Source organism: Rhipicephalus sanguineus, chromosome 8 (genome assembly GCF_013339695.2).
Source record: "Rhipicephalus sanguineus isolate Rsan-2018 chromosome 8, BIME_Rsan_1.4, whole genome shotgun sequence".
Classification (NCBI taxonomy): Eukaryota; Metazoa; Arthropoda; class Arachnida; order Ixodida; family Ixodidae; genus Rhipicephalus; species Rhipicephalus sanguineus.
Genome location: NC_051183.1, coordinates 126,238,939 through 126,260,672, shown reverse-complemented (window position 1 = coordinate 126,260,672; position 21,734 = coordinate 126,238,939). Strand labels below are relative to the sequence as shown.

The 21,734-nt window shown below is 49.9% G+C and overlaps 1 protein-coding gene across 1 annotated transcript in view; it reads right to left on the bottom strand.

The window, feature by feature from the left end:
• Positions 1–12,245, bottom strand: part of LOC119403500 (uncharacterized) — a 19,306-nt gene extending 7,061 nt beyond the window's left edge. Inside the window, exons 1-2 of the mRNA XM_037670431.1 lie at positions 10,740–12,245; positions 8,085–8,210 (exon numbers count right to left, since the gene is read on the bottom strand). Coding sequence (XP_037526359.1) covers positions 8,085–8,210; positions 10,740–12,245 — 1,632 coding nt within the window. The remainder of the gene's footprint in view (positions 1–8,084; positions 8,211–10,739) is intronic.
• Between the last annotated feature and the right edge of the window lie 9,489 nt (positions 12,246–21,734).

Here is a 21,734-nt window from a genome sequence, read left to right as displayed (position 1 = left end):
AAGACGTTATGAATCTTGTTAACTATGCTCGCCGAGGAGACAACGGTCAATGTTTTGACAACGATGTTGTTTAAGCTAACCGTAATTTGTATGCCGTATCACGATTAATAACCGCGTAGGTGCCACATAAATTGGGTAAATCCCACTACTAACCACTTGTCCATTAAAAAGAAGGCAACAGTTAACCCAACACTAGGGAACGGCAAAGGCAACGGCAGCTGCGAGAAACTATCAATATCATAAACAAGTACGTGCCACAGAAATTGCGCAAATCCCACTACTCACCACTCGTCCACTAAAAAGGGAGAAGGCAACAGATAGCTCAACAGTAGGGAATCGGAAAGCCAACGGCGGCTGCGAGAAGACCCCGACGCGATGGAAAGCCTACGCCGAAGACGACATGCCCGTAGATCTATGACAGGGACAAACGCTTGGTTTCGGTGCGAGTTTGTCTCTGGTTGTACATTCATGTCGTGTGTGTGACTATATGAGTGGTGCAAACGCTCGCTTTCAGTGCCAGTTTCTGTCTCCAGAGTTTGGACATCCATGTCATGCCGGCGACTATGCCTGATTTAACTCGAACCTCTCTGCGCTGAGAATCACCGTAGAAGCAACCTTGCATCACCAAACTAAAGCCTAGCAAGGACCTAGAAGCAACCCAGAAACAACCCTAATCACATAGCAAAGGCCTACAAACAACCTAGAAGCAACCAAACTAGTCTTCAGAATCGTCCATTTTTGCGGTTTCAAGGCTTGCGCGGTTTAGTGCTTAGTGCAACCTTCGCTAATAGTTTTTATCGAGGTGACGTTTACAGACAACCAATTCTACAGAGAACCAGTTGAACATAGTGGGGCCTCCATCAAAATGATCATATGATGGAATACAATAAAAAATCTAATTCGGTGAAGACAATTATTTGCTAAGAAGGATCAATGTGTGATGCCCCTTCTCAGCCTATAATTGACACAACTAGAATAAACAAGTTGCGTACCCAAACATTGATGTCGCCCCTCAAGGGCCGGATATGCACCTCGACAATCTTGGTTGATATGTATTATGCACGTGCACTCAGCAACCTTTTATCATGATATCATATTCATAGAAGGTTACATTTTCTATTTATAATCCTTGTGTAAAGCTACTTACGATGTCCAATTCTCTGCCCTCGACAAAAGGACGACGTTGACGGCATACAATTTCGACTCTAACCTTGCTGCGACCGAGAGGCGACGACCACTTCAATCGAACTTTTATGTTCGCAAAATCGAGGAAGGGTTCTGGTCTTTCGGAAGTAACTACCAATATGTGAATCTGTATTGTGCGTAGGGATATATATTTCATGCACTGCACCTCAAACGGACATATGAGCGAGTTACTACGGCGCTCGTGAAATCTGGCGCTGTTTTGACGTCAACTCTGATTCATTGATGTGTGGTATTCTCGCCATTGTTTTTAGACCTTCGTGCTGCCATAAAATACGCGAATGGCAGCAGAATACTCACTCCGCTCACTTCTAAGCAATATGTGGAGGCCTTACCAGCACCCAATAAAATAAGACCCTGTAGCTGATATCGCGCTTTTGAAATAGTTGGGCTGAAAAAACCTACGCATTAACAATGGCGCAACAAAAAATATACTACACATACCTGATTTTCGCGTTCAGCCATCAGGGCTAAGAGCTCTTAGAACAAAATGATGTCTTATAGCATAATTTCGAATATATACATGCTAGTGCCACGCATATATAAAAACGACGCAGCTAGACTGACGGACACAGATCTTATTCACGCCATTCAGCTTCCCTATTGTCTAGGCAGAAAAGCAGCGTTCTGTCTTTTTTCTTGACCAGGACGAACAGCGACGAGCACGAACATTTATATGGCTTTATAACATCACGCTTGATCATCTCTCAAATTTGCGCATTTATCGCGCCACGTTGTTTGGCTGAAACTCGGTGGGCATTTCGTCTTATGGGTGAGGCATCAGTATGCGTAATAACCCGACGTTTCGTGATGGGCGTTAGATGCACGTTTGAGAACGAAGAGAAGCACCATTGGAATTGAAGCAGCAATTCATGCAGCTCTGCTCGTTGTTGCTCCGAAAGACTAGGCGCCTCTCGTTGTCGATCGGTGCCCTCTGTCCGTTGATGTAGCCGTAAAACATTCAGGAACGTCTTCTATGGGGTAACAAAAAGCGATTGTGGTGCGACGACAAAGGTGCCGGTGCTTATTACTAAAATTTATCACAAGAAGCGTCTACCGTCCATCAAGAAGCGTGACGAAGCTGCGGGCCACGTAGACGCCTATGCTGAAAAAAGCGCCAAGTTCTCTTGTACGACTGCCTCGCCGTTATGTAACTTTTCACGTACAACATTAAGCAAAGCCCTTGAACGCGGATGAGCGTTATGCTGTCGGCAGAAAAGGCAAACGTGTTGAGATGGCTCTCATTGAATTTGGCGGCTGTCCTTTTTGTCGAGAATATCACGGTGCGCTCCCGAAGGACAATAATATCACCGTACTACCGTAGAAAGTCGAGGCCTAGGATCATGGCTCGAGAGCATTCGCGAATAATGCAGCGGCAGAGAAAAGTACATACGTCCTTGAATGCCGACTCTGATCGCGCACATGCCGAGTGGGGTGACTACGTGCACACAGGCAGTATGGATTTGTGTTCCATATCGCGGCGCAAAAACTTTCTTCATGTGCGTGGTCACCTTTACCGCTCATGTTGTGAACTTACGTCGTGGCGTCCGTCGAGCACCACAGGTATGCCAGAGAAAATTGACTTGCGAGCTAATTGACTTGCGAGCCTAGGCGCAGCCGTCGTCGAATTGCTGCTGGCGCATATTCTAGTCAATGGGAGGCCTTGCTCAGGATTATTATCAACGGCCTCGCCTCTGAAGTTTTCACGTATGGGGTTTGGCAAGCGCGCTGGCGCGCTGCTGGGGAGTTGTTGGCGGTGATACGGGCACTCGCGGTATACACGTCCGACTTCACCCCAGTGATAGCAAAGCGGCCGCCTGTCCGGTATGTGCCATACGTCCGAATCCCGTGGGACCGGCTGGCGATTATCGCATTGATGAATCGGTTGCACAGATAGCAGTGTGTCCTGAGGAGCATGGTGCACAAAGCGTCATCAAGGATGAACGTAAAGCCTGTTGTACATCGGTCCTGGTGACGCTGGAAATGGATCCCGCAGATGGTTGAGGCGGGCAGTGAATCCTTTGCAGTTCGTCACGTAACACTCACCTTATAAGGTTGCAGAGAGCTTCTATGCTGATGCTACTCCCGGCAGCTCCAATATGGTCCATCGGCCAAGCGACAGTGACCGGGGCCTCAGAAGTAATTTCGTCGCCGTGGCTTTGGTCAAAAACTCACCCACTGTCTTCTGGGGACTTCGAACGAGGCCAGCAAAGAGCGGCGCCTCAAGTTCAGTGGTGTATCGGTGACCGCTATGTACGTGTCGGTCTCGTTGCATACAAGTGGCACAATTTCTTTTCTTCTGCCATTTCCGGGTCAGTGCGACCGATGAGTGTCATGCCCTCAACGGAGCTCCTGAGGATTTAGTTCAGCACTAGAATGCGCCACTGATACCCTTGTTACACAGACAGCCTAAACGACGGTTGGCTTATGTTACACGGTATGCGAAACGACGGTTGTAGCAAACCGAGCTTGGCAACCTTGGTTTGGCAGTTAACCGAGAAGACTATCCGCCTGCATGGAGGATGTGTGCACGCCCGCCAGCGTGCATTGAAAACGAACGACCTGGACTGCACGAACATTTGGGAAAATCATTTGCGTCATCCACAGAGCACCACACGGATTGCGAAGCTGTACGCGGCAATAACAGCCTTGTTGAACGCTGTACTACCGCCAGATGTAGAGCCATTAATGCCAAAGCAAGTCCGGATAAAGATAGATAATCTGAACGAGGAGTGCCGGTGGTCACATGAATATAACTCATGGCATATATGACACTTTTTCCTGGTTGCTCCTGAATGTATTCATAGGTAATATACGCAAGGAACTGGCTCTTTAAGCGTTTAAGCGTCCATGTGTACCGCTGGCAACTGTATTTTTTTTTATTTTGCATGAGCCACCATCAGCGCGAGCAATAGCTCGGAGGTTCATCGGTAAACCGTGAATCTTCCGTGAATTCTGCCCAGTACATCATCACCGACATGAGATCGGGCGCGTTTATACTAAAGGTACGATTAGAGTTATGACGACTTGCAGCTCAATTTAATTTTACATGTACGCTGTGAATTTTCATTGTTTAATCACGCACAGGAGAAATCGCACACAAGCACTACCTTGGAGGTCAAAATCCAGTGCCTATATATACGGGGTGGTCAGTGAACGGTTGTGCAGCGCGAGCGGTCGGTTTTTTCAATCAAGACGCTGCCTGCGTCGGCGCCGCTGCGCCGCTAGGCAAGATAGGGGGGGGGGACGTAGGAGAAGAGAGGGCGATACATATCACGTACTGTCGCAGCGCATTGTCTTTAGGGAGCCTTCATGTGTGCACGCCCCCTCCGTTTTTAAGACTGGTTACGCACTACTACGACGGGGACGAACGGGTGCCGCTATAAGGAGCTTCGCCCCTAAAAAAACCGCCATATGCACCAAGGGAATGATGATTGAGATAATCGGATAAACCATGTAATGCACCGTACAATTCATCTACTGTCCTATAAAGACGTCAAACGTTGTTATTGTAGAAATTGTAGTCAGGTTTTTGTCGAACCACAAGCGGCAGCAGACCTTGCAGCTGCGGCCAAATGTCTGATCGAGGAAATCGCGCTTGAAGCGCGCGTCGGCGCCACTAACTTCAGGTAGCGACCGCTTTCGGCGCTTGGCCGCTGCAACCCGCGCCCGTTGCTATTTGAGGTTGTCTTGCCGCCACTTCCGCGCTGCTTCGGCTTCGCGGGCTTGTATCTCGGGGTCTGCACGACCCTGACGTCTCTCTGCGGACTGGCGAGGTCTCGCCGCAGGGTCTTGGCGGCGACCCCGCACTGCTGCTGCCTTGGGAGCCCTCCGCTCCGCCGCCTTGTCTTCTTCGTTCATGTTATTAGTATCGAAGGGCACTGCCGGGGAGGAGCGAGCGCCGCATGCTACAGTTGGCTATGCTATATGTGGTTGTGCCTGCGTTATTATTATCATCAAGGGTCTCGAAGTACAAGAGAAAGAAGACTTCTCTTTCGCGCGAGCGTGCGCATGGTACAGTTGGCTATTCTATATGTGGTTTTGACTGCGTTATTGTCACCAAGGCGCTCGAACAACAAGAGGAAGAAGACCTTCTTCGTGCGAGCGTGTGCATGCTACAGCTGGCTTTGCTATATGTGGTTTTGCCTGCGTTACTATCATCATCAAGGTGCTCATAGAACAAGAGGAAGACGACTTCTCTTTCGCGCGAGCTGTGCTTGTAGTGGTCGCCTCTGGACATAAGGTTACGCTTACGGGGCGGGACTTTGCCCCAGCATAAGAACCTGGCGAGCCAGCACCTGAAACGGCCTGCAACCACTATCATGCAGCAGCTGCTTCACTTGCACAGAGAAGAGGCAGCCACTGCTGCAAAAGCAGCCAAGTAGTCTAGGAAGCTTATGGAGAAAGGGTTGCAGTTTCAAAAGGACCTAAACGACATAGCAGAAATCGAATTTAACGGTTTTGCATTTATTAGTACTAGAGGCATGCAATTTCACTGACAAGTACCATTGCAACCAAGAGATGTCTTTGTAAAGCAAAAGTGGTAACAGCTTTTATGACAAAATACTGATATTTATTACAACAAAAAGGTTTTGAAACAGCCACAATGCTACAAAATTATTGGAATTGTTAAAAAACGCAGTACACAAACATTGGATTTCAATCCATAGTCCTTTCAATAAAGTACGTTAAACTTTTGATCTGTTATTCCATTCTCAAAAACACGCATCTGAAACACATCAGAAACATCACTGGGTGTTTCATAAAGTCGTGCACACCAAAGTGGCCTTGCGGATGAAACTCATTTTCTGTCATTAGTTGCCACCGAGAAATGCTGCTTGCTCGTTTCGAATTTTTGCGCCACCTGGTTCTGAACGATTGGCTATCCACCGTGGGTCAGGCCTGCTTTCATCTTCGGAGCGCACGCACTCAATCCAGTTTGCGTCATATCTGTTACTCAGCTTTTCACAATTGTTGTGGGGCACACAGCACGCATGGATAATGCGCGTCAGTTTGGCGAAGTACATCAATAAAGCAAAACCTACTGTCCTCATGATCGCGAACGCGCATAAAACGGCTTAAGCCGCACGACATGAACGACTTCAGTTCACCCACGGCGCCGTTGAGAGTTTGCAATGCCATCTGGGATAACCTCATAGTCTACAGCGCCGACACGTCGAAGCACCTTGTATGGCCCGACGTATCGCCAAAGAAGCTTCTTTCTTTGTCCCGTTGTCGTAACGGCGTCCAGACCCACACAAGGTCACCGGCTTGGTATTCCATGTGGCGTCGTCGGAGATTATAGTGGCGGCTGTCGACCATTTGCTGGTTCTTGATGCGCAGGCGGGCAAGCTTTCGGGCTTCTTCGGCGCGTCGCAAAAAAGCGGCGACGCCGAAATTGTCTTCGTCGGTGGCAGTTGGCAGCATTGCGTCGAGCATCGTTGCTGGGCTCCTTCCGTAGACCAACCTTTAAGGCGCCACCTGCGTCGTTTCTTGCACGGCCGTGCTGTATGCACCCTTCACTGTTGTCTAGTGGTTATAGCACTCGACTCCTGACCCGTAGGTCGCGGGATAGAATCCCGTCTGCGGCGGCCGCATTTGCGCTGGAGGCGAAAATGCTTGAAGCCCGTGTACATAGATTTCGGTGCACGTGAAAGAAGCACAGGTGTTTGAAGTTTCCGGAGCCCGCGACTACGGCGTCTCTCATAACCGTATCATTGTTTTGGGACGTTAAACCCCAACAAATAATATCATCATCATCATCATCATCACCCTGTCTACGCCCACTGCAGGGCAAAAGCCTCTCCCATGTTCCGCCAATCAACCCGGTCCTGCGCTTTCTGCTGCCGCGTAATACCTGCAAACTTCTTAATCTCATCTACCCACCTGATTTTCTTTCTCCCCCTGACGCGTTTGCCATCTCTTAGAATCCAGTGAGTTACTCTTAATGACGAGCGGTTATCCTGCCGACGTGCTACGTGTCCGGCCCATATCCATTTCTTCTTGATTTCAGCAATGATATCCCTAACCCCCGTTTGTTCCGTGACCTACTCTGCTCTCTTCCTGTCTCTTAAGGTTACACCTATAATATTCCTTTCCATCGCTCGCTGCGTCGTCCTCAATTGAAGTTTGACCGCGGTTACTACCTCTCCTAAGTAGACGTACTCCTTTACAACTTCCAGTGTCTCGCCACCTACCGCAAAGCGCTGTTCTCTGCCAAGATTGTTCCACACTACTTTAGTTTTATGTATATTAATTTTCAGACATACTCTTCTACAAATAATATGCCCAACAATTATTATATAAGTGTTATATGCGGTCCTGCGGTGGGTTGTCTGGCTGCATATCAAGGTCGCCTCAGTTAGGTCCATGTCTAAGATCGCCTCAGTTAGGCACCATGACGCAGGACGATATCCTCAACGAAGACCTTGACTACCTCGGCGACACTGCCTTTTGGCAGGGTCCTTGTCTCGGCGTAGAGGGTGAGGTAGTCGGTAGCTACGACGATCCATTCGTTTCCGGAATTTCATGTCGGGAACGGCCCCAGCAAGTCCATCCCGATTTGCTGAAACGGCCGGCGAGGTCGTTCGATGGCAGAAGTCCGACTAGGCTTGTCGGTGGTGTCTTCCGTCGCTGACAATCTCGGCAAGTGTTTACGTAGTGGGTGACGTCAGGAGTGAGGCAAGGCCAGTAATACGTTTTTAATCCTCGCGAGCGTGCGGGGAAAACCAAGGTGTCCAGCCGTAGGGTCGTCATGCAAAGCTTCCAGAACATCTGCACGTAATGCTGAAGGCACTGCGAGCAGGTAGTTGGCAGGAAGTGGCAAGAAGTTGATCTTTAGGAGAACACCGTTACGCAAGAAAAACGACGCAAATCCTCACTTGAACAACGGTGGCCTCGCCCTCGAGGTATTCCATGAGGCCCTTGAGTTCCGAGTCAGCTCGCTGTCGTTCGGCGAAGTCATCGGCACTTAAGGTCCCAGAGAAGTAGTCAGCGACGTGGTCATCCTACGGCGGTGGGTCAACGGGGGCACGGGACAGGCAGTCGGCGTCAGAGGGCTTTAGTCCGGACTTGTAAACGACGGTAATGTCGAATTCCTGAAGTCGCAGACTCCACAGAGCGAAGCGACTTGAAGGGTCCTTCAAGTTAACTAGCCAACATAAGGTGTCGTGGTCGCTCACAATTTTGAAAGGCATCCCGTAAAGTTATGGGCGAAACTTTGATGTAGCCCAAATGATGGCAAGGCACTCCTTTTTGTTGTGGAATACTTGGCTTCCACCATAGATAGCGTCTGGCTAGCATAAGTGACAGCCATTTCTGTGCGTCTGTCCTCTGCACTAAGACGGCTCCGAGCCCTACGCTGCTTTCATCAGTGCGGATTTCCATGTCCAAGTATCCGTCGAAGTGCGCAAGTATCAGCGGCGTCTGCAGGCGTACTTTCAGTTCTTGAAATGCTTCGGCTTGTGCCGTTCCCCACTTGTATTACTCGTCGATTTTCGTGAGATATGTTAGCGGCTCGACGATCCGTGAAATTTTCTAGACAAAATGTTTGTAATAGGCGCAAAGCCGAGACATCGGCGTACGGCATTCTTTTCGGTAGGCGACGGGAAGGCAGCGATGGCAGCAGTTCTACGTGGGTCGGGGGAAACCCCTGACTTGCTATTCACGTGGCCCAAGAGCGAAAGCTCCTCTTACGCGATGTGGTACTCTTCTGGCTTCAGGGTGAGTCCGGAGGTTTGATTGCTTGAAGTACAGCTGTAGGCGCCGGAGGCGCTTGTCCAAGGTTTAGGCAAACACAACGACGTCGTCCAAGTACACGAGGTATGTTTGCCACTTCAAGCCAGCCAGCACTGTATCCATAAAGCGTTGGAAAGTCACAGGCGCCGAGGAAACACCGAAGGGCGTGATGTTGAACTCCTAGCGGCCGTCTGGTGTTATAAAGGCAGCCTTGTCTCGCTCTCTCTCGTCGACATCGACTTGCCAGCAGCTGTGCTTGAGGTCCAACGACGAAGAGCACTTCGCACTGTGGAGTCGATCGAGGGCGTCGTCCATACGCGGGAGAGGATACACGTTTTTGTAATTTTCTTCAGGCGATGATAATCGACGCAGAAACCTAGGGCTCCGTCTTTCTTCACCAATGCCCCGGGCGATGCCTACGGACACTTCGACGGCTGGAGGATGTTGTCGCGTAGCATTTCGTCGACTGGTTTCTTTATAGCCTCGCGTTCTCGCGTCCAAACCCTGTACTGCCTCTCACGGAGTGGTCTGGCACTTTGCTCTGTAATGATGCGATCTTTTGTGACTGGGACCTGCCGAATTCTTGACGAGGACGAAAAGCAGTCCTTCTATTACACGGGCAGGGTTTTGAGCTGTTCCCTCTTATCGGAAGGCTGGGATTGACGTCGAAAGCTCGCTGAGGAGCTGGGTTCATCGGAGTAGGCTTGGAAGAATCGGTGAGGGCGAAAGCATTGGTGGCTTCCACAATTTATTCGATGTATGCGACCGTTGTGCCTTTGTTCACGTGCTTGTACTCGTTGCATATTTCTCACTCAGCACCGTCGTTACAACCCCTCAGGCTGGCACCTCCTTCTTGATTGTAACCAATCACACACACGACACCACCCACCATGGCACCAGCCAATAACACTGTCGCTCAGGGGTCATTGCACTCACTGAAACAACAAAGGTACTGCGGTCAACGACACGCTTGTGGGGTCAGCCGGGAGAACAGGATATTTGGGTAAGTTCATCTGCCTCTCCCCAGAAGGGCAGGAAAGCGTTTACGGCGACTTAATGGCTCCTGTCAAAACATACAAGACCGGTCAGCACCACAGCATACCAAATCATGTCAAAGTGGCTCATTGTGAATACATCGTCAACTTTGCCGTCTCTCTCCTAGTTCATTGTATATCTGCCACCCATCGTAGCTCTTTTGAGGCTCTTCGCATTGCCGGGCGCTTCCCGTCAGGGGAACTCCGTTTCTGGGATGGTTGCAAGTGTTCTAGTAGTGTGAGTACGCATCGCCCGGGGACCAGGTTGCCACCGACGGACAGTCATAACAGTATGTAAAGCGATGCGCGCACCTACGTAGCTGATTGCACGCTTCATTAATAATTTTGTGGCTGATGAATTACGGCTGAGTTCTTTGTAATGGGTTGGCAGCTTTAAACAATGGACTAGTCACGTGATTCTCATTGTTTGACGCCTGGTACGATTCTGCTGTTCTGCCACGCAATACTATGCCTGTTAATGCGCTTCTTGAGCATACACTACAATTGTAAAGAATTCTTTCTAGATTCAAGCATTGGCGTGGTTATATGTAGGGCCCCGTGTTTTCGAAGATTATTTTTCTTGAAGTTCAGAGGGTTGTTTTCGGAGATTATTTCTCAGAAATCCCAGATTCTCCACAATTCGGTATTTAGTTTTCCCCATAAATTTTTGCAATCTGTTCTCATTAATAATGATTTACAAAAAAATGCGTTCCATTGTTGCCGATAACTTTGTTTCTCGGTCCTTTCATTTTCTTTTGTTTTCACTTGCTGTTTACTTTCCATGTTAGTAAGGCTGTTGATTTTAGTAAGGCTGCGTCCGCTGCCGTCAAAAAAGTCCAGCAGGGCAGAGAGAGCACGCTTGACGTGCTCGTGGCGGCACGCCGGAAAGAGAAGGTGTTGCGCTGTTGCCCGATGAAGTCCAAGCTTGCTGTACACGGCGAGCATCACTTGCCTGCTCGCGTCACCAGCAGGGCATTCGAGCCGCAGGTGGTCGAGTGTCTCCAAGTCGCCACAGTCGATGCAGTATGGACTGCCACGCCCGGAGTGCCGATTCTTGCGCTCGGCGGTGTAGTTGTCCCCAGTGCGGAGACGGAGAAAGAAACCGCGGTCTCTTCGCGAGAGGCCCTTGAGAGGGAGCCGCCGCGGCGGCGTGCCGGCTGCCACGCGAAGATCTGGATGTCGCTCGCGCACGTAGCAGGCTATTAGAAGACGACCGACGTCTGAGAAGCTCACGCAGTCGGTGATCGCGGTGCTGAGCTCGTGCGCGTCCTTTGCAGATCGGTCGGCTGCCTCGTTCCCTGGTATACCCACATGTGAAGGGACCCAGTGCAGCGAGAGGTCGCATCCGCATCGCTTCACGGCGTGCAGTTGCCTGGCTGCCCTCTGCGCCAGAAGACTACCGTCCTCCTCGCGAGAGATGGCAGCCAAGGCCGCGCGGGAGTCGCAGATGATGGCTGCCGCACAGATTGATGACTGCTCCAGCAGGAAATCGGCTGCCAGGTTGATGGCGGCGAGCTCCGCCGCTGTGGAGGAGGCTAGGCAGGGCTGGCGGCACTTGCGAACTGCGCCAACCGATGGCGCAACACAGTCAGCGGCCGCGGAGCCGTCGGGGAGCACCGAGCCGTCGACGTAAACAAGCAGCCGCCCGGCCAGCTGATCGTGCAAGAGGGCGGAGCACTCCTGCTGCGTTGCTGCTAGGGGTGTGCGCGCCTTTGCCTTGATGCCCGCGAGGGTCCTGTGTACGACCAGGGGTGTGTGGCGGTACGAAGGGATGGCCGGCCAGCTGCGGTAAGGCGTGTCCGGTACGATCGACATGTACTCCCTCAACCGCCTCCCCAGAGATGAGTGAGGGAGAGAGTGGAGCCGGTCGACCAGGCGACCCCCTTGCGCCGTGTTGTTCATGCGCCACACGTGATTGAGAGCTCTTTTGGTGATCCACAGAGAGATGGACGTTTTCCCTGCCTCAGCGAGGGTAGGGCCCACTTGGGAGTTGTGAGGGAGTGCGTAGTACTCCCGTACGGCGTTCCGATGGTCGGCGTCCAAGGCAGCCAGCTGGCAGGCACTCAGCGAAGCCACCGGTGCGCGGTATAGGACCCGGGCTGAAGCGACGGCGTTGTAAACGCGTAGGGCAAGAGCCGGGGTGCAGCCGCGGCCGCGCGCAAGGAGGCTACGAGCTGCGCTGAGTACCTTGCAGTTTCCCTTCCGCAGGTCGTCGACAGCAGGCCGCCAGGTGAGATGGTTGTCGATTGTCACTCCGAGGCAGCGCACCATCTTGATCCATTCGATAGGAAGTCCCCGGAGCGAGAGCCGTGGTGTGCTGAAGCATGTCGACGCTTGCGGGCGTACGAGCAGAGCCTCCGTTTTGGAGGCGGCTAGCGTCAATCAAATTCCACTGAGAAACGCGTCGACCGCGTCGATGGCGACCTGGAGTGACCTGAGCAGAGCAGAACGGTAGTAGCCGGGGCCTCAGGCAAACAGCGCAATGTCGTCAGCGTAAATCGCCGAACGCACTTCACAGGGCGTGTCGCACGGGATAAAATCCGGCAGCTTGGCCAGCACCAGGTTAAACAGGAAGGGACTGAGTATGCTTCATTCGTGAAGTGTCTATCATTATAACTTCAACCAAAGTCCCTAACGCTCAGTTATGGCACTGCCGAAAGTAGCGTGATGCTGACAACTCGACAACTCAATATTCAGTTCCCGTTAGTTTGTGGCTGTCTCAATGTGTAACTAGTTACTGTATACGCTACTTTTAGGTAGCAGAGTTGCGCATCTGTCTTCCAAACGCCGCTAGCAACCATGCATTGGGGAGAAGCACAAGCCCGGGCCAACGTTTGTAGTTCTCGACCCCGCCGCTGCAGCGAACTGAATTAACACTAACCATCGACAGCCAATGTTTATCGCCGGTATTCGACACGCCAGACATGTTAATCGGCGGCAGGGTATTCATGTCGCCTGCAAAAACGGAGTGCGACTTCACCGCATAGCTGTGGTTGCTAGACATACCTATGCGCAACTCTGCTACCTAAAGGTAGCATATACAGTGACTCTATGTGTAACGTAATATGCGTGCTCTTAGTTGAGCATTAAGTGAATAAACAAAATATTCTCTTCCGTAAAGTTGTGACGCAATGCTTATTGCGTAACTGGTAAAGAAAATGTTATGGGAAAGTTGTTCTAACTTTTAGAAGTCACTGCCATTCAGTGTTCATCGTCCATACGGTCCTCCTCGTCAGAAGTTGTGTCCTCCCCTAAATTCACTACGACTGCTTGTTGGTTTTCTGCTACATCCTCAATGACGTGGTCCATTTGCTTCATCTTCTCTTCTTCCTACCCCACATGTTTAACATAGCTCTTCCACTTCACCGGTCTTAGTTGTGCTGCCGCCTCTTAACATGTTTCGTCAGCTCTCCCATTTTAATTTCCCAGTTCGCAGAAGCCATAAAACGCTTCATGTCGCTCAACACCAGCTCTATAGGATTGAGCTGGCAGTGATAGGGCGGTAGCCTTAAAACGAGGTGTCCGGCTGCAGCAGCAATACAGTCAATACGATATTAGTTGCCATCTACTTTCACAGTCTGAATAAGCTTCATCATCTCTGCCTTTACCATATCGTCACTCCACAGAACCCCCTTTTTCTGAAAGCCACGCGCGCATTTCCCTTCTCAGGTTACTAATGCGGGGAACCTTTTCTTGCCTCACGGAGCGATACAGCGCGTTGTCGAGGATAATCACGCTGCTCGTAGGAAGGCGAGGTAGTAAAGTTTTTTTCGAACCATTTTTCATAGTTGGGGCCGTCCATCTCTTCGCGATAGTCTCCTGCGCCCTTTATCGCTTGAAATATTTCTCCGGTACCTTGCACAAAGCCATTCTGCTTTCCGCAGTGCATCACAATCAATCGGGCTCCCTTGGCGCTCGAGTTCTTCAGGCCAAATGAAAGTCCGGCCTTTTAGGTGATTGCTCGCCAAGCTTCTTATGCTTGCGCCTTGTCTATCGCGCTGTGGCCGCTATTCTCATTGCTCCCGCTAGATGCGCAGCGGTGCTGTCCGGTGATTTCAAGAGCGCTCACAAGACGGCGCGCCGCCGCTCAAGGAAGCAAAAGCCACTACCAGCACTGGTAGGTCTCTTCGTATATGCTTCGTATACCTCCCACAGGGACGCGTAATTCAAACGTTCTGCGACGCTTGCGCCGAGAGCGCCGAGAAAGCCGTTGAGTTACGGCCCTGGCGAGTGACGGCGCTGTAATGGCGGCGGTGAGGCAGCCGTTACGTAACGATTGCGTTTTTACGTCGTCAGGGCAACAGTAACAACAGCCGCTCGATTCTTCTCGCGCCCCCTTCTCCCCTCTTCCTCCCTCGCACCGTTCTCCTTCTTTTTTTTTTTCGAGCGCGCTTGCTTTTTCTCCTCTCTAATGTCGGGGGCCGTTTTTTTTTGCCTTCTTTCTTGGCGGCTCCTTTTTCTTCTTTCATGCCGCGCGCCGTTTTTTTTTTCGTGTGCGTGGCGCGTTTTTTTTTTTTCGCGTGCGCGCGTGCGGTCCTTGGTCGCGCATTCATGTTTTTTTTCTGTCCGCTCGTGGTGCGCAGTGCGTTTGAATGCACGCAGCCTGCATGATCCAGAGCATAAGGGATGACTTCAACCCACAACATATCTGTGACTTCGTTTTATTGCTCCGTTTCCAAAACTCAAGATTCGCACACAATGGGGCACGATACAAGTTCCGGAGAAGGAGAGAAGGATAGAATGCACAGTGTGTCCATGATTAAACAGCACCAAAGTTCATTGTAAAGTTCAGAAATTGGAAATTAAAAATCGAACAATGTAGGCCCTTTGACGTATACACATATAAGTAACACGATGTTTGTTTAGTACAGTACTGGTCAAAGTGCACAAAAGCTTCTGATGTGACAGTCATGAAATTTAAAGAAATGTAGGCGAAATGTCAGTGCATGGAAAAAACAATAAAGATGCACAAAATACCTAAATATGGAATAATAATGCAATAACTACTTATTAACCACTGTACTAATACGAAACTGAAAACAACTAGATTAATATATGTCACTAATCCCGTTAATGGGGACGGCAATCGCCGGGCGGATTCTAAGGGCTGGCGTCACGGCCCTCCGAAAACGCACCACGAAAGTGCGGACAATTTAGAGTTGGTCCTTTGGTGCGCCAGCGAACGCCGGTTGTGGTCCAAAGACCGAGTCAGAGCCGAGAGTCGATAACACAAACGAAAACGAAATATATTCTCAGTTAAGGCAACACAAATAACACAAACACGTGTACACTCGGCTGGTACCAGTTACAGCTTCACAATAATACTCAGATGGTGTTTACACAACGGGAGCTAAACGAACAGATCACACGCTACGAATGCAATCGCATGCATTACCACTATTCAACGACAGTTAAAGTCCTGAATAGATAATGGCGTATCCAGCCCACAATACTTGGACGGTAATCGAATGCTTCTCTTCAAGGAAACACTCACGCCAGCTCCAGCGTTGATCGTCGTAGCTCAACCGTCGTCGTGACTTGTCACGGCTCACACGGTGTCGTCATCGGATTCTTCCAGATCGACGAGCGACTGACCGCACACCATCACAAACACGTCTTCTTTGGCTAACGGAGCCACACTTAGCGTAACTTCACCATATCCGGGCCGACTGACTCGCTCACTCCTTCGCTGACACTCTCCTTGACTGCCTGTCGTCGATTGCACGCTTTTATCCATTCTCCCCCGGTTTCTAGAAGCGTCGGGATGTTTCTTCGGCGTGCAGTACAGCTAAGCCTGGGGAAAGGGCGAGAGCTTTCTCGTAGGTTCGAATCGCGGCGGCATCGCTCGCGGATGCGTCCCCCCTTCCTTCGAGAAACATCCAGGATTTACCGGGCGTTGGATCGCGTCGTCTGCGCCTGGCTCGACTGGGTGAGGAGGATGCGGCGCGCCGGCGTCTTTAGATGCTTGTTTTTCGTCTTTTCGCGCTTCTTGGCGAGCGGTTCGCGCCGTTCTGTCTCGTAGCAGTTTGAAAGCGGCCTCGCGCGCGCTTTATAACCCGCTAATTTGTGACAATATATATATATATATATATATATATATATATATATATATATATATATATATATATATATATATATATATATATATATATATATGTATATATATGCTCAGATGTTGCACAAATATACATAGATTGCTCGATACCTTCACTACTGATAAACAAGATGAAACAGCAGATTTAGCAGAGTAAACAGTACATCGCGCTAACAAGGGAACTACATATTATTTGGCACTTGACCACTACTTGACAGTTAGAAGGCGGCAACGGCGTGAAGGCGATGGTCCGTTTATGCAGCAGCACATATAACATTCGAAGAAACGCGTATTACCCAATGGCCAGGTCAAATATGTCTACTACACAGCTTTTACCGCGAATACAATGCATAGCTGTAAGATAACGTCACTGAAGTGTGAATGACATGCCGTGTACACTGAGAACTTCATTGAAACAAACGCAAACAATAAAATTCTGCATATAGGACAGTTGCAATACTCAAGGTTCACCAGAAAAAAACAACTCTCATGTCTACACATGAAGGTTCTTCGAACGGTTTTTCTATAGGTAATTACAGAGGTAATACATAAACACAGAGTACTTTTTCAGCTGTAAGTACATATAATGAACATTCACGCACCGAAAGAAAGCACTAGGGGCAGAGTAGAAAGCTGGTGCACTTGAAGTTGCGGATCGAGACTTCGCAGAGAGCAGATTCTATAGTTATTAACCTGTCCTTGGGCAAACGCGTCACTTGTGACCTTCTCCATAATTCAGAAAACGTTTACGTCCTGCAGAAAAGCAGTTGCAAACTGAATTCCAACGAGAAAAATTACGCAGTCGCATCAGGCAAACGTAGTTTCGTCGACTCGGTATAGTGCAAGTTGAGATACACAGAGACTCAGAAACGCGTATTTAAACGAAGGCGAGTGATAAACAGGCCAAAAAATGCAAAAAGCACTTCCAAGGACACAGTCATGTCAGCGGCGCAAAAGTTAAACAATGAGTCTAAAGTGCTTTATTTTCGTTGTTTCTTGGTACAACGATGCAAAATAGTGCTCTTCACAATTCAGCCATGTTTAAAACAACAGTTGTCTAACTACAATGAAGCTATAGATGTGTGGCTGCGAACGCAAACCGCATACTCACCTATAGTTTTTTGGATCATGGAAGAATCTTGCGGAACTCGGTCTTTAAGTATCCGTGCACCGCTGCATTATGTACGAATGGTGTGTGTGCCTTTAACCATCACGGCGGCAAGAGAGCACAGCACGCAAACATCGCAAAAACTGCACACGCCGGCCAACGGTCGCTTCGTGTAACGGAACATCACGAAACTTCACATCAAGGCCGGCGACTAGGACGGGCTCCGATGTGGCGGCGGCGGAGCACGGCTGACCATAACGACCACTCCAATAAGTCTCAAAAGCGAACAATGATCCGCCAACCTCAACAGGAGACTTGCAGGTGTCCCCAAGCATAGCCTGCCTGCACGGACAGCCTGGTGCCCGCGCTCAACGCTCGCTTCATGCTACAACGGAACTTTCGAGGAATTCAAAACTAGCGTTGCGGCGCGCGCGCGGCCTCCGCCGGGCGCACGGCTTTGCCGGCACGGCGGCAGGCTGCCATTGGCTGCTTTCACTTTGACTCGCCATCGACTCGAGCGCCAATTTCGCCTTCAGTTATTGCACTTCTGGTTGGAGGCTCAGTTAGGCTCAGATTCAAGATGGTGGCGATGACGTAACGATGACGTATTTCTTTGGGACGCCTGAGCGGCAGTGTTTCCGACCGTTGATGAGACGATGCGAAGCCGGAGCACTTGCACGATCGCGTTCCGTTGGTGTTCGTTGGGCATGCTACCGACCTCGCGCCGTGGAACGCGAGGAGCAACGCTACGCGCATCTTGTCTTCCCTCTAGCCTGGCCGTTAATTCTCACACGGCGAGCGGGGAACGCGGTGACAGGCGCGCGACAGGGGGGCAGCGTAGGAGAGGAGAGGGGGAGGGGACGCGCAAGCGCTGGCGCTCATCACGGCGTTGCGCAGGAGAGAATTTCGGCATGTCTAGCCCACGTTTCAGAGGAAGAGTGGAGAGGGGATAGGAAAGGAGGAATGGAGAGGAGGAGTGGAGAGGAGGTGTGTGGAGAGGGTATGCGCATGCGCAGTAAGGGTGGTCACGCCGCACACCACCACCACCACCACAGGTTTGAACTCCGCTATAAGATGCTTTGCATCTAAACACACCAGGGCACACAAACGCTTAGGTGCGGGTGCCACCACCAGGCACCTAAATCAAGGATAAAGGTCACTTCCATTTTTTTCTTTGTGCTAAGCGTCTTCTCGTGCAGACTAACAGTGCTATTGGATATGGCGCTTGGTAGCAGTGTTGTCGAATACAATTCGCGCATTTATTTCTCGCGCAGGTAGCATGTGAAGTGCATCCAATGAAACATTTCTTGTCACAGTACCGATGCTATCTTCTGATGCATGAGAGAAATTTGTCGGCTTTACTGTAATATTTTTATTTCTCGGGGTTCGCACGACGCTGACGTCTCTCTGCGGCCTCGTGAGCTCTCACCGCACGGTCTTGGCGGCGAGCCCGCGATCTGCTGCCTTGCGAACCCTCCGCTCAGCCGCCCTGTCTTCTTCGTTCATGTTATTAGTATCGAAGCGCGCTGACTGACAACTGTCGAAAGAGAGAGGTAGCGCGCAGTTGTGGCCCTCTAGCGGTCTCCTATCAAACAAGAGCACGCGCCGGAGTGGAGCGAGCGCCGCATGCTACAGTTGGTTATGCTATACGTGGTTTCGCCTGCGCTATTATCATCATCAGGGCGTTCGAATAACTAAAGGAAGAAGTCCTTCGCGCGAGCGTACGCGTGTTACAGGTGGCTATGCTATATGTGGTTTTGCCTGCGTTAATATCATCATCAAGGCGCTCGAAGAACAAGAGGAAGAAGAGTTGTATTTGGCACAAGCTGCGCTTGGAGCGGTCGCCTCCGAAAGTAAGGTTACGGTTACGGCGCGGGACTTCGCCCCAGCTTTAGAACCTGGTGAGCCTGCTCCTAAAAATCGAAGCCAGGCTAGCCAATGAGATGTTCGTGCCAACAGGGTCCCATAACGCTATTCCGTTCAACTCTTGTAAGCGAAGCTCAAGCGTCCTCAAATTATTTTTTGGGTATTCGGCAACCTAGAAGTGTAGGGGTTGCATTAATATAATAGATGAACCAATGATGGTAACGATGAAGCGACGCGAGATAAACGATGAACAACCGTGCGCAAAATTAGTCCAATTATCTGGGGGTAACTTGATAACTCCAGTAATAAAACTTACAGGGTCTCTTATGTATTCGTCTAATACGACTCAAAAGGGAAAGCCATCTCTTTCTTTCACAGCAGAGCTATTTAGCTCTTCGTTGTGCCGTTAGTCGTCGACATAAGGCTGTCATCATGAACCGCCTCGCGTCCTCTTCTACCTCTTCGTCCTCTTTTTCATCTTCTGCTTCGCTCCTAGAACACGTGCGCCGAGTTCTGCGGCGTGGGATACAATTTCTATGATGGATGAGAGCACGAGTACAGAGAGAAAGATAAAGAGACAGAGAGAGAAAGACAGAGATAGAAAGAAAAAGAAACATTCTTGGCCAAAAATTTATTTCCGAGGCTGGAATCAAACCGCATACCGGCGATCAAAATGCGAGCGTCGTAATCACTCGCCTATCCACGCACGCTACGAAAGCGTAGCGTAGCCTTGTATAGTAAGGTATAGTACAGTACAGCAAGGGGGTGGGAAAGGGAAGTGATTGATTGATCGAGGAAATAGAGCAGGGGAGAGAGTAAAGCATAGCGTAGAAAGAAACAGAAATAGATACCAAGAATGGGAACAAAGACAGAAAGAGAAGGAAATAGAGAAATATATAGAATCAAAGAAAGGGAATGAAAGGAAGCGGAAGCGAGAAATAGAGAGAGAGATAAAAATAGGCAAAGAAGAGAAAAAGCTGCATAAGAGAAAGAAGAAATAGAAAGAAACCGGGAGCAAAAAAGAGATAGAAAACACAGAGAAACGAGAAAAAAGAAAGCAAAAGAGGATGAAGGAAAGAGAAAAATAAAGAGAAGCGAACAAGGTCGCCCAGCTCCGCACTTCGAAACTTTCTGCACCTAACGTGGTTTTGCACTGCCTCCAGGATCGGAGGCATTGCAAGCTTTCTTCACCTCACCTGGTTTTGCACTGCCTCCGTGATCGGCCCACGTTTACCCAAGAGACAATGTCATGATGGTGGAATAACGATGGTATCACACACTCTGGCAATCTGCCATATCATGATGACGTCATCGTGTGGTATTTCTTGCATCCTTAGGTTTGGCGCCACCGACGCGGGACGCCACGCCGCGAATGGTTAATTTTCGCATTTGATCAAGCATCTAAAGCTTTCGCCTTACGATTTTTACACTGAGGTGGTATGTTTTTTGAAGGCAGCTATGCATGTGTTCAGTGTAAGGTAACGTAGCTTTCGGAGGCAGTGACACTTCAACCACCTGTAGCAGTGAATTTCTTGAGTTGGCGATTTTGTAGCACACGGTTAGGTGTTGAGGATAGTCATCCAACTACAAGCATTTCACATATATCTTAATCGCTATTGCGAATCGTCCCCATGATGACAGATTGTCTTTGCGAAACAGCCTGTACGGAGAAAATACAACCTCGCAATCCCTCGCAGCCAGTTTCGATGTTCTAAGGTTAGTCTTTGAACATGAAGACGCTAGCACTGAGAATAAGTAAGAAAGAGTATTAGTGGGGTTAAGTTCTTCTGCAGGCGCACTTTGCTGGAGTCTCAGTAAGCTTTTATGCTCCTCCTCAATTAAAACAGTTGTGCTAAGATGAAATTGGTTGGGCTTCACGCGACAGTATTACCCCTTTCGATATTTTTGTTCTGGCGTTCTTTGCCGGACCATAGTTATTAAAAAGGGCTATTATTCTTCAAATTCTCACAAGTGGCCTTCGCTTTCACTGTTTTATTGTCGCAAAATCTATTGAAATGCTCACTGCTAACCTGCACCAGGAAAAGAACGCGAATAGCGTCAGCCTCTGGCTTGTACCAGTAAGTGCGCTGAAGAGGTGTGATCTCCGAGCTACTGTTGCTACGTTGGTAGAGCTTATCTTAGGTGATATAGACACTGTTGGCGGGGTATGTGTGGCTGCAGTTATCTGTTTGAAAAATAGTGTGACGACACACAGCACCATCTGTGCTTGAACCACCTAAAGTACTTCGTATTCTACCGCCAGTGGGAGCTGTTTGTAAGAAGCTATTTTTGTCTATGGAAAAACAATTTCACGATCTCCCACTAAGGGAACCATGTGGGGATGCGAAGGACCGTATGGGCCGACTTAAAGTTCCGTTCATCACGGGCACCTCGCCAGATGTTAACGCGTCAGCGTCTTACCAAGCCCCTTACACAGGCCTGAACGCGCTAGCGCGTGCCAGCGCCTTCTTACTAGGGTACAACGCGTTGGTTCACCGCGTCTGCAGAATCTCGTTCGCTGACGCCATCACATGATTGCTGAGGGTGTAAGGGGCAGAGGCCACAGCGTCTTACCCAGCGCCTTACACGGGCCTGAAAGCGCTAGCGCGTGCCAGCACACGTGTATCTGTCTGCGTTACGCCAAGCTAGGACAGCACGCGGCAGCCCGGCCAAAAGCGCTCGGCACGTTCAT